The following is a 13,241-nucleotide window of genomic DNA, read 5'->3' as shown; positions in this document are numbered from 1 at the left end:
GAGTAAAGCAGTTGTCTACGGAGGTCAAATATTGCCCAGGTGACATTCTCTCAGCCCACTGATGCGTCCTCTGCAGTGACCTTCAGCCGGCCTGGTCCAGGCATTTATAGGAGAACGGGACATTAAAACATCCATGCGCGTGTTTGAAGGTGCTCGATGACTTCAGAAAATTTGCAGGATAGCTGCTCCGACTTCAGAGTGTCCGCAGACAGGTGTCATGGACCACCCAAAGGCGTCAGGAGCCATCCAGGCGTTATGTGCAGAGCCAAAGCACTCGAGTGACATTATTCATGGCTCACAGTCACAGAGCTTACAGGTCGTCTGTCCACCTCGCTCCCTAATTCAAGAATCCCTTCTCTGTCGGTCATGGGTAGAGGGCCAGCAGGGCATTTGTGGGACCAGGAGTCCTGGGCCTGCGTCCTCGATTCTCACGTGACTTTCGATCTTGGGCAAAATTCAAACCCTCTGAACCTCAGTTGCCATGTAAGCACTTGGGTACACAGCAGGTGCTTAATAAGTCCTCCTGAACGAGCGGACGCGACAGCCCGTCGGAGGCATTTTCCAAACCATCTCTCCATCTCAGTCGTGCTCCTGGGCGTCTGTGCCCTCTGGCTGGGACTGCCTTGGCTGTCTCTGTCACCGTGTCACCTGGTTGGCTTGGCCCGTCTGAGGAAGTCTCTCCCGGTGTGAGCCCCACCCAGGCTCCTGCAGCCTAAGGGACCACTTTTAACCAGCCTGGGCTCATGTCCATCACAGAGCCAGGCAGAGCACAGTCACGTCCCCACCTACGTCTGCCTGCAGATGGCAGGCTCCCTCAGACTGGGACTGATCCCTCTAGTTACGTACTAAATCATGTGACTAATTATCCTGTCGGGTCCCGTTTGAAAAGCCGGGACCCCCCAGGCCGGGGTGACCTTCCGGGTATTGCACTTTGCCGGCTGCGTGACCCAGCCCTGCTCCGTGACACCTGTAAGACCCTCAGTACTGCCCCACGACTGTAACTCAACCCTCTGCCACGTTAAGCCCCTGTGGGACCAGGCCCAGCGTCTCCACAGTGCTTCCAAGATTCGGGACGCTGTGAATTCCGGCACCTCTCCTGCACAAAGGGCGCCCTCACCGGAGGGTCCGCCCCGTGCGCCCTGCCAGCCACGCCGGAGAACCCCGCGGGGCCCCCCAGTGATCCGAGCAGCCCCCCCACCGCGCCCTCTTCCCCGCCCCCTGCTCATTTATCAGCGCCCGCTGCTCCCGCAGCCTCTCCCGCCCTGGCAGCGTCCACTCCTCCCGGCTCCGAGGGCCGCAGGGCGAGGGCGTTTGCACGGACACCGACGTGTGCGTCCACCTTGCTGGAGTGGCCTCTCACGCACCAGCTGTCCCTAACTGTGGGACTGGCCACCAGCCTGCTCCCACACATGCCACACCACGCACTGACCTAGCTGCCACCCGACGCGGAGAAGGGAAATATTGGGAAATCAACACGTATTCCGAACCGCCGTCTGGGGCGCCCTCCCCCGGCAAGTGGCGGCGGCTGGGGCGCTTCCTTTACACCCCGCGGCCGCCGAGCAGGCCGCTCTCGCCACCTCGTCACCAGCCCTCGTTCCTCTGGTCTCTCGTTTCGCTCTGCTTTGAGTCACAGCCATCTAATGGGTGTGAGGTGCAGCTTTTCTCAAAGAATGCCTTCCCCCCCCCAAAAAAACGTGGGTCTTCCTGGAGTTCGCAAGTTCCTTCCTGCAGGACCGAAGGCGCGTGTCAGAACCGGGCCGCTCTGCGCATCTCCACGTGCAACTCATCGGCACAGTCGAATCTTCACGGCCCTGGCTCTCCGAAGCCCGCTGACGCTCAGCGAGCGACTCTGCCTCACCGAGCTGTGAATCAGAGACCGTCTCTGGGTGTCGCCCTAGGCGTTCCTCGCTCTGCGGGGACTCTGCCTGTCGTGGACAAGATTGTGCCGCAAAGGGCAAGATCAGATCGATGGCACGTGTCCTAGGGAACTGTCTTCGCCGGGCTGCCCTCCACCTGGCGGACGGCAGGGAACGTTAAAGCCTGCGCCGTGTGGGGATCCCATTCCTCGGTGGGGCTCAGGGTTCATAACGACACTGAAGCCACCTGAAATTGGGGGGCATGTGTGTTTCTGAGAATACGTTGCATTTTCAAGGGCCATGGGCGCAACTTTGATCGGAATCTCAAAGGAGAGCGTGACTGAGAAAGAATGAGGAAGGACAGGTCTAGAGGGTGTGGGACACCGGACACATCACCTAGCCCGAGTCCTAAGTGAGGGAAAGAAATGGATTTTTCTTTTAATACAAACAGTGATATGGGTTCACGTCTTAGACGAGATGGAACCCCAGTTACTAACACTAAGCTGCAGAATCAGCTCACCGGCTCTAAGTGTCATTGGACCCCGCAAGGTAACTTAAATCTCCTTGAAGCTCCCGCTGCCCACACGCGGGGCTGAGCCAGGGCCTGTGGGTCCAGCCGACGGGTCGCAGCCCAACCCCAGTAGCTGGGGCTGCACACACGGGCACACGGGGACCACACTCTGCTGATACCGTACACGTCAGGTGTAGATGGCCAAAGCTCACAGAATTGTGATATCCAATTAAACATTCCCAAAGAATCTAGAATAGTATGAAAACATAAATTCCACATCTCAAAGATCCGTTCAAAGACTTTTGTTTACATACGCTGTTTCGGCCTTCGGCTATTTTTGTGCCTTCATCTGGTAAGAGAAACGTTTAAATTGTGCGTCTTTAATATAAGACTGAGAGAACAATTCCTGATAAAAGACAATAAATAAATATTGTCTAAGAAAAGGAAGAAAGCCCAAGACATAAATGAAAAATGGTTTATGTGTATATACGGTAGAGAAGGGATTTATCGTTTTTGGAAGGTCGAAGTTGCTTTCTATTTCGTCTGTATAAACGAAAAGCATCTCTACTTTCGTAAGCACAGAGAGATGGTTGCTGAGTCGAACGCTTATAGCCACACGCCAGGTTGTTTCACTTCATAACTACACTAAAGTCACCCAAGGTGACCACAGGGACCTCATCTCCCTTACTGAAACAGTCAAAGTAAAATAGAAAAAAAATCTGAATAACTTTAGAGATTTTCGAGAACCTCTGAGGTTTCCGTCCTGGAAGGGGGTGTTTGCGTCTAGAGAGCGTTAGCTTGGCTTCCTCCGATCGTCACGCTTCTCGTGACAACCACTGTCACCGGGATTCCTGTCTCCGGGAGTCCGGCTGAAGTCTGCACGAAGCCCCCTTCCGTTTATTCTCCCTGAAGGGCTGAGATGGGCTGGGGCGTTCAAACAGAAGACCAAGCAGCAGAAATAGACGTAAAGCACTCACAGAGCGTGAACCCCGACGGGCTCGTAAGCTGCGGATCCTACACACGGCCGTCCCTAGTCCTCCAGAACGGCCTTCGCCGCTCCTGCACCCCGTCTGCCACAGCGCCCCGGGACACCGGCCCTGCGCTCTGTTGGCAGAATGGTGCCAGCAGAACACTGGCAAGAAGCGGGGTCACGGGCGTGCGATCGGAACGTCGACTTTGCTGTTCTCCGCGAACTTAAAAATGAACGAGTAAGTCCGGGCTCTACCGAAGGTAGCGGGGAGAACATCTTTTTGAATGTTAAGAGGGAGGCCGCCCTCCCTCTACAAGTTGATTCAGAATCAAACGTGCGCCAAATCTGCGAAGTGACCTTCCAGCTCTTCCCGGAGCTGACCTGACAGAGAAAGCCCCGTGTGCGGCCGGAGACTGGATTCAGTGACCCAGACGGCGATGTGAGAAATTCCTGTCACCGTAACAACGTTAGGGGGGCTGCGTCTGGCCACGCGGGGTTCGCTTTCTTAAGTCGCAGAGGTTTATCGGGCAAAGATTCCGAATCATTTCATCTCACCTTTCGTCATCCTCTGTGCTGGAGGCGAAAGTATCTACTTCCAGATTTCTGTGTCTGTATTTTTTTCCGTGTCGCTCTGAAATGAGGTGCCTGCATGTTTGCTCCCCCGGATAATCCTGTGTTTGGGGAATGTAGGAGTTATTCTTTCTTGTAAACGATGGACTATCATCTTTCAAACAGATATTATAACTCGATCCAGACATTGTCACTGTTGTATAGACGGACGACGAGCTAACTAGTCGTCCTGCTTCCCAGGGCCCGTGAAGCCGGAGTCCCTCTCGGAAGCCTCGTCTGTCCCCACAGCACCCCGCGTCATCCGGAGCTCAGCCCGGAGTCCTGTCTCTGCTCCCTCCCCGTCTCGAGGCACCTCTTTTACCTGTGGTTGCGGAGCCGGTGCTCACCTAGCTCTGCGTCCTTTTCGGAGGAAAACGATCCCACACGCGGCTGTGCGCCTGTCGCCCGTGTGGGGGACTGAGCTCAGCGTCTGGCTGCACCGCCGTCTCGAACCCAACCTCACCGTCCACGGCATTTCGACCGCGGCCCACCGCGTCGTGTCGAAGGCGGAAACCACCGCCTGGCATTCGAGGGCTCGCGCCTGACTAGTTCCCTTCACGTTGCTTGTGTTTCAGGAAGACGGGGCAATATGTCAGCCCCGAGCATGTCCTGCGTCTCTCTCCACCGCCAGGCTTTGTCCAAGCTGCCCTTCCATGGGGACATCCTGCCCTTCCATGGGGACATCCAGCTTCCGATTCCCCACACGCCTATGCACTTGGGAGAGTCGGACCCATGATTCCAAGTGCCTCGCAGATGGAGAGTCTTTCGTGAAATCCGTACTCTCCCAAGTCGGGTGAGAGCTCTGTGTTGCCACAGAATTTGCTTCGCATCTTTCCAAGGATACGTCTCATATTCAAACCTCGGTTACATTTACGCGCATACTTATCTCCCCACCAGATGAGAAGATTCTAGGATTCTGCCACGATCCTTGGCCGATAATAAATATTTGTTAAATGCTGAGATGGGTAAACAAGTGAATTGAGTCTGTTAATTTATTTCCGCGGGACGTTTGTGCTGTGGAGAAGAAGCAGCCTGAGCCCACGAGAGTAACATCCACGTGGACCTGGAATAATAGAATTTTCAGTCAGGCAATCCTGCGTGAATGCACACTGAGCCATGCGACCTCTCCGCTCTGGAGAATGTAGCAGGCTCTTAGGGCACCGTTTTCAGGAAAGAGATATTATCCCTTTACCTAAGACTTGGTCTAATCTTAGTACCAGAAACCGGAACCTTCCCAGCCAGAGAATAAATACGTTTCAATTTTTAATAGATCACAAACTGGAACGGAGCCGGGAGTATCGAATTTGCCTGAGCAGGAGCCGCCCGCGGTGCCAGCTGCGGGGCATGCGGAGCCCGGGCTGCTGCGGAAGGCTGGGCGAGGTGGCGCTCGGCGTCCACTGGTGGTGCTGGCGGCGGCGGCTGCCGCTTGCAGCCAAAGGCAGCCCTCTGCCCTCTCTCCGTGGCCAAGAGATGGAGGAGAAAATCCAACAGCTCAGAGCTCCAGGGTGAGATGGGGAGCTGGGTAGACAGATGAGGCCTCAGAGAAAGACTCGGCTTCTTGTGGGAAGCAGGACGATGAATTAGCTTGTCATCAGTCTATAAAACGGTGGCGATATCTGAGTTGAGTTATAATGTCTGTTTGAAAGATGATTTACTTATCGTAAATAAGCAAAAGGAAAGGAGAAAGGAATCTAAACTGACACTAAAGAAAGTCATCAAACCTTAGGGGAGAGAGAAAGAGCAAAGAACAAAGAGAAACTATGAAAACAGCCAGAAAACAGCGAACAGAACGGCGACGAGTCCCTACTTATAGATAATTATTTCAAGTGAAAATGGACTAAATACGCCAATCAAAAGATAGAGGATGGCTGAATGGGTTAAAAACACAAAACACAAAACACAAAACAAGCTCTATATGCCGCCTGCAAGAGACTCACTTCAGAAGTAAGAACACACACCAGATATTCCAAACAAAAGGACACAGAAGGAAAGCGAATGTCGCTATACGCATTTGAGACAAACCAGACGCTAAAACGAAGCCTGTAAGAAAAGACAGGAGGGTGCCGCGCACGCTGCAGGGGTGGACCCGGCAAGGGGACGGAACGTTTATCAATGCGCACGCGCCCCACACAGGCGCACCCAGACGTAGAAAGCCAACATAAACCTGAAAATGGTGACGGACGGAAAGATGACCTAGAAAGCGAGACGCTGAAAGCCGTGCGGCAGAGCCCGGGAGGGGCCGCAACAGCCCACCCGCAGGACGGAGGGACCGGAACCGGGGCGGAAAGGACTCATGCGCTCGTGGGGGCAGAGCGAGCTCGGGGGACAGCAAGGCGCGCGCTGAGTGCTGGCCCTTCAGCAGAAAGGCAGCAGGGGAGCTTTTGGTGAAGGAGACGCTTTTTCACAGACGGGGCTCGGGAGGGGGTGAGTCTGCATCTGCTGAGTGATCGGCAGAGTCTGTCGCCCGCATAGACAGAAGGAGTCATTGTGCTGCGTGCGCGTGCATGGCACTCTTCTGGGGCCTGGAGAGGGATGAGCAAAGGTGCGTCTTAAAATGAACTATTACAAGACACCAGCCGTGACCACCAAGCCATCCTGGGTGGACTCGGCGTCCATGCGGCGGGCCCACTGCCTCGGACACCGGGCCAGGTGCTTTTCAGGTCGTCTTTCTGTCCAGCACCGTTTTCAGGGCGCGAGGTACACGGCGCTTGCCTGCTGGAGTCACTGGAGTCCCTGACCGTGAGCTCTTTGCTTTCATGGCCGCTGGCGGGGGGCCCGCGCGCCGGAACTGGCCAGCTTTTCCCTTTTGGCTTGTGGCCACCACCACCCAGGAACAGATCCCGTCCCTTACGAGTCTTAGCTCAGCAGGAGAGTGGCGCGTGCAGCTTGCAGGGGTCCGGGCCTCAGACCTGCTGGGGTACCCGCCCTCGGGGCGATGCCGCACCTGCCTCCAACGCCCGGCTCCGCTTCTCCGGGGTTTCGTTTCGATTTTGATGGGGTGGGGGGCACTTCCTGGGGAGATCACTTATCTCTTACGTGACCACCATTCTCTCCGAAAGCGTGATCTCCCCGGAACTGGTAGTGGAGGGGTAGGTAGGTTGCTGTGAAGTTGGGGGGAAGTCGACGGATTTAAAATAAATGGAGGAGGAAAAAGCTATTAAACTTGCTGGTGACCTGATAGGTAGTCTTCACGAAAGGAAATACTCAGAGGCCTTGCACGGTCATCTCCGGCTGTGGGGACAGTGGGGGTGCCACGTCCAGGAGTCCCGGGAGGCACGGCTGTTGGGGACGGGCAGTGAGCGTTCCATCTCGGACGTCTTCACTTCGCTTTTATTTCCAGAAAGCGCGAATGTGGGGCGCCCAGACCAATCTCGGTACTTGATTTTCACCTTGCGGCTGGACGAGGATGTGTTAGAAGTGTCTTCAGAACGCACGAATGCCTGGTTTTCAGGGAACACTGGCATTTCGCCTTACAACTGAAATCTGGTTGGCTTGATTTCCTACTTAAAATATGGAGAGTTACTATTTCAAGCAGGTAGAATTAAGGAGAGAAAGGCATGCAAAATCTCATGTTTTTTAACTCTTTCTGGAAGGACTTTTGGAAAAAAGGCTACGGAACTTGTCCCCAAAGACGGGGTGAGAAGCATTTACTGGGACTTCAACTCTTCTTTCTGTATCTCTATCTCTTGTTTTATTTTTACGTTTCTTTTTTTAACCAAAAGCTACAACCAAGGAACATAATCCGCGTAAAACGCCAGCGCAGGCTCCGCCTGCTCCTCCAGGGGATTCCGTCTCCTCCCTGGCCGGCTGAGTGAGCCGCCTGCACCTGCTTTAGAACTCGGTTTTCAGGGTGTCTGGGGTGGGGGAGGGGAGATAACGTACGCACAGGTCATCCTGGGCCTCGGTGGGCTGGGCCTTGTTGGGACGCCCCACCCCCCAGCCGTCAAGGGGCTGAGGGGCGCTGTTGCCAGCAGCTTCCACTGGCTCTTGCACGGAGGAGGAGAAACAGGAAGCGACCCTGGACCAAGCCGGCCTTCTGCTTCTCCGGCGTCCCCTTGGGGTCGTGGGGAGCCAGGCAGGCCTTTCTCGCCTGGCCGATCTGTGTTCCAAACATGCGCTGGTGTGGCTTGCTGAAGTCCCATTGGCCAAACAAGTCACACGGCCACTCCCACAGATGGCATGGGCGCGGCTGCATGAGGGCAGGGACTCCGGGGAGATAGGGCGTGTTGAGGACCCTAGTGTGACCCAACCCGACGGGCTGGGGGGAAAAAAAAGATTGAATTCTATTTCCTTAGATGCCGCTTCCCACGGATGGTGACGGCAGCTGTCAATCACTGCGCGTTACCAGGTACCAGGCACAAGGTGTTACCACTGAGCCCGCAGACCCTCCGGGTGGGGCTCCTTTGCGTCATCTTCCAGGTGGGGAAGCAGAGGCTCGCAGGGGCCAAGCAACCGCCACAGCACCACCGAGGAGCGAGCCAGCCTCAGACCTCAGCTGCCTCGAGATCCCCCCACCTCCTGCCACGAGGCTGCCATCGTGCTGGCCCCGCCCGCTGGGCACAGGAAATGCGAACACAGGCCTGGCCTCCAGCTCTGACATCCGCGACTCCCTAAAAGCCAAGTGTTTTCACAAAAACCTGACCCGACCTGACCCGGACTCACCCGTGAGGACACCTGAGTGGATGCCAAGCTCTGGGCAGCCCGGGTTTGTTCCACTTCGCGTGACTGCACGCGTCTTGCTGGGAAGATGGCACCGTTAAGCTCCAGGATGTCCTCCCGAGCCCACGCGCCTGCCTTCCGACGCGTCACCGCAGCCCGCGACGCTCCGGCCTCTGAAACGCAGGCGGCCCCACGGCCACGCGGGCGGGTGGCCATCCTAACGGGTCACGTTCGTGAACGAGCGTGTGGCGCACGACGCTTCCTCAGAGCTGAAGGAGTTTCATTTTCTTTTTCTCTGGTGCATAAAAAGAAGTTAGGGGATTTTTTTTTTTTTTTTTTTGGTCAGGTGCTCTTTTTCTTACTTGTCTACAAAACAGCTTTATTTCCCGATTTCAGGGTATTTACCAGACTTGATCGCCAGGGATGTTTTGGGTCCTTTTTTTTTTTATGCAGAAAGACATTCAGTTTTAAAATGATATAAAATGAAAAGGGGAAAAAAGAACTTCCCAGAAGCGTTGATGTTTATTTCAGTTAAATGAACTTAAAATTTTTAATTTCCTAAAATAATGGCTTAGAAGAACTTTAACGTCAAGGTACTAAATGGATCCAACTATCAAAATGTATTTGAAAATAACGATTAAATACTGGAAAATAGAAGAAAATCATCATAATCGCAGAGCGGGTTCTCCGGGCAAGCAGCCCTCATGCCTAAGCGAGGTCCAGATGTCACCTCGTTAACATAACACAAGACACCTTTTCGCTTTCATCACTTAGAAAATTCCAAGGCTTTCAGGGGCTCTGTGCCAGAAAAGGGAGACAGACCAAACGTATATTATAAATCACAATATCCCACGCGGCCTTAGGAAAACCTCTCTCCTCCCTCGTCTCCGTGACTTCTACGGCTGACTCTCGCTGGAATCTGCACTTGATGACATAAAACTAGTCCCTGTCCTAGAAGCTGTTTGCTTTCTTTTCCTTTATACGTGGCCGGGGAACCAGATATTTTTAAAAGAGCCCGAAGAACAGAGAACGGTCTCAACGACGCTTTTATCTGCGCGCCTGCATCGCACGCAGAAAGGGGCTTCGCCAACACGCGCTGGGCGCTTCAGAGAGATGACGGTCCTGCTGTCGACTTTCTTGGTGAAGAAAGATGCCACCTTCGCCTGTCCTGTGTGTTTTTCCTCCAGTGGGGGAAAAAAAAAAGCACATATCACCTTCCCCCGCGTGTGAGGATCATTAGGAGGGTCTCAGATATGTCGGTGAGAGCGAGCGCTTCGAAAAGCTGGTCCGAGGCGTATTCACCGCCCCCCGCAGTCCCTGGCAAAATGCACCATCGATTTCAACCCTCCTCACGGTGCCTGGCAGTGACCCGGAGTCGCTGGTCATCGATGGTGAAGTAACCAGGGGTGACCCCAACAGCCGAGTACTGTCAAGTGCCAGGAACGCGTTCCCCGCAGAGCGACACAGCGACACGTCGACGTGCCGGGGAGAAAAAGCAAGGCCCCGAAGCGTAGATAGTATTCGTATTTTTAAAACACCAGAAGCGAACGCGTGTATTTGTTGTCATGTCGTGCGTCAAATATCTATCTCTAGCGGAGTCCGAGACAAATCCAAGGTTCGGTTCTCTCTGGGATGGAGGAGGAGAGAGAGAGTCTTCTATTGTGTACCCTGTTATACCTTGAATTTAGAACCCCACGAACAGAGTGCCCATTCAAAAGAATTGCATTTTTCAGTAAAAATACCCGTAAACGGTTTTCCACAGCGTGGAGCCTCTCGAAGCGGAAACGTGGCCCACGTGGCCCTCACGTTGCTCGGCGTGGCACACGGTCGCTGTCAGCAGGTTCGGTACGTGGGCGACGGCTCCTGTTCTTGCCTTCGCTTTTCTCTCACGTAGGTTGGATGTCCGCTCCCATGTCGGCCGCCGGAGCACACACTGCCCCTGGCTCCCGGCCCCTGCCACTGAGGCTTGTCCCTGAACTGTCAGCCTCTGGTCCGAGGAGTCATCTGGGCCTGGACTCAGTAGATGGTCAGTATTGGGTCACAGTACAGGGTGGGACGAGAGGGTGCTGGGCTGGGCTGGGCTGGGCTGGGCTGGCGGGCGAGAGACGGAGTCCTGAGGCAGGCAGCTGTCGGGGTCCGTGCTGGGAGGCCCACCCCAAGTCAAAGGCAAGGTCAAGGTCCGGACGGCCCTGGGCAGGCCGAAGCGGCACAGAGGCACAGGCTCGCCACTCAGCCCGGGCACCGGAAGCAGAGGTCAGCTTCCAGAGAAGACGGGGTCACAGGCGTCCACTCCAGAACGAACTGTGACCTTCCCCCTGGCCTGGCTTTACGCGCTTTTCCTGCAGAGGACAAACGAGACGGGGAGGTAGGGCTCAGCAGGTGCGCTCAGAGCACACAGTGGGGCTGCGTGGGGTTCCGGGCTCCCACGCTCAGTGCGTCTAGCCCACGTGTCCTCCCCGGAGAAGCCGGGGGTCACTGCGTCCGCTCCCGGGAGTTGGGCTGAGCGATTTGGGGGGCAGCCCTGGTGGTGAAGGAGGCAGCCTGGGGAAGCCAGCGGCAGTGTGAGTAACTGTGGCACGAAATAAAGCCACAGTTCATTTCAGCGACCAGAAGTGGCGGGGCCTGAGGCGGCGCCCACCTTCCACGGTGCCCTCGTGGGTTCGCGTGTGTGCTGTGGAACAGGGACCGGCTGTGCTCGACTCAGCCTCGTCTGGACTCAGTCCTACGCCAGCGGCTGCAGTTCGAGCCTCTGAGTGTAACAGCAGTGCTCAGAGTCCCTACGGCTCATGCACCGATCGCTGACCCTTTGCCTCGGTTCGGCAGCCGCCTGACAAGTGGCAGACGCCGTGGCAGCCAGCCCCACCTCCAGGTCCTCTGCAGAGGTGGAGAAAAAGGCTGGCTTTTCAGTCTCCCTCTGGAAGAGGCGAGCAGGAAGGAGACTAAACCAAATCGTAAATCAGTTGCTTTAGGCAGGACACCTGGCCCGTCAGTCTCGGCTACGTCCAAATGGAAAAATCAGTCATCTAGGATTACCCGTGGCATTGCCAGGGGCCGCGGCCGGAAAGGTCACGTCCATTACCACTGGCGTTCCGCCCCGCGGGCTGTTTTCTGAGTAGATGCCACAGGCATGTCATGCAGAAGGCATGTCCACCACGTCACGGCATTACTGCGTGTACTTGATCTGAGCGAAGACACCGATCTTTCCTGCTTCCAACCCGATCGTCTAGCTGCCGTTAAAAGGTGACCCCTTCTCTCTCACCACGTTGTCTTAAGGACTCGGGTCCTTAAGAGAAGTCGAATTTGCCTTTTACAGTTAAAGTGATTCTTTTAAAAACGGTGCAGTACCCAGAATGCATGGCACCGTCAGCCCCGTGCCCAAAAGTTATGGATGCTTTTCTGGAAGAAGCCGCTGGCCTTTACCGAGGCCGTATCATGTTCCGCAGCGAACGATTTGGCACCGTACGCGTAATATCAGAAGTCGGAGGGAGGACTCGACACGCAACCTTAACCAAAAAACAAAATCGAGACAGAAAAGCGTGACGACAGCCGGTGCCAGCTGCAAGCCCCACGCGGCAGAGCCCTGTCCAGCTCCGCGGGGGGCTCCGATGCGGGGTGCGGGTGGCTTGTGGCAGGAACTCACGAAAGACGCATGGTGAGCACTCCGCCCGCGAGCGCCCCAGGAAGCACCCGCAGGAGGAATCGCTCGGAACTCACCTTCCCCAGATCGAATCGCCGCGTGAGGTCACCCCCTCCTTGTCCCGGAGGCCCCCGCTCCAGTGGTGTCCCCACTGGGGCTTGGTTCTCCGCCGGTCGGGCCCCGAAGGACCCCCTTGGACTCGGCGGGTCTCCATTTTAAAAGCATCATGGGCATATATGATTTTGCTTACGTGTGGACTCTGAGGAACAAAATAAACAAAACGGAAACAAACCCGTGGAGACAGGGAACACTTTGAGGGTCGCCAGATGGTGGGGGGCCCTGGGGGGTGGGGAAAAAAGGGGAAGGGATTAAGAAGTACAAATCGGTCGTTACGAAACAGTCACAGGGCTGGAAGGTGCAGCGGAAGGAATATCGTCCAGAATGTTGTGACACCTACGTACGGCGTCAGAGGGGTGCTAGACGTATCGGGGTGATCGTTCCATCAGTTATGCCGATGTCCGATTTGGCATAACTGTTGTCCACCCGAAGGTAATATAATTCCGCGTGTCAACTGTCATTGAAAACATTTTTTTTAATTTAAAAAGAAAAAGAAAAGAAAAGCGTCATCGGCATGTGCAGCCGGGAGGCGTTTCCCCTGGAGCCCTTCCTCGCGGGCTGGTCCCGGCCGCCTCCGGGGGGCGATGGAAAAGTAGGGCGCCCGCCAGCCTGCCATCCCTCGTTGCGTAATCCTCGGGAGGCTGCACAAAGGCGGTGGGAACTCTACCAACTCGTCAGGCAGAGTCTGGGGCAGTCTTAAAGGGTCTGGGGACATGGCTGCAGGGCCCGAGCAGTGCGTGTTCAGAAACTCCACCCCAGGGCCAGATACACGGGGTCTAAGGGGATGTGGGCGGCGGCCTTCGCTCCGCACAACTCCTCCTGAGCCTGGAGTTTGGAGCCCCCGGCCCTTCCAGTGGCGGTCGGCCCAGCAGCCTCTGGAGT

At 55.6% G+C, this 13,241-nt stretch overlaps 1 protein-coding gene across 1 annotated transcript in view; it reads right to left on the bottom strand.

Moving 5' to 3' along the window:
• CA3 (carbonic anhydrase 3) overlaps positions 1–12,456 on the bottom strand; it is a 37,301-nt gene extending 24,845 nt beyond the window's left edge. The window contains exons 1-2 of the mRNA XM_025041166.1: positions 12,320–12,456; positions 8,609–8,685 (exon numbers count right to left, since the gene is read on the bottom strand). Of these exons, the coding sequence (XP_024896934.1) occupies positions 8,609–8,685; positions 12,320–12,456 (214 nt within the window). The remainder of the gene's footprint in view (positions 1–8,608; positions 8,686–12,319) is intronic.
• Positions 12,457–13,241: the final 785 nt, after the last annotated feature.

Source organism: Pteropus alecto, unplaced genomic scaffold (assembly GCF_000325575.1).
Source record: "Pteropus alecto unplaced genomic scaffold, ASM32557v1 scaffold87, whole genome shotgun sequence".
NCBI classification, from domain to species: domain Eukaryota; kingdom Metazoa; phylum Chordata; class Mammalia; order Chiroptera; family Pteropodidae; genus Pteropus; species Pteropus alecto.
This window is presented reverse-complemented; position numbering and strand designations above follow the sequence as displayed.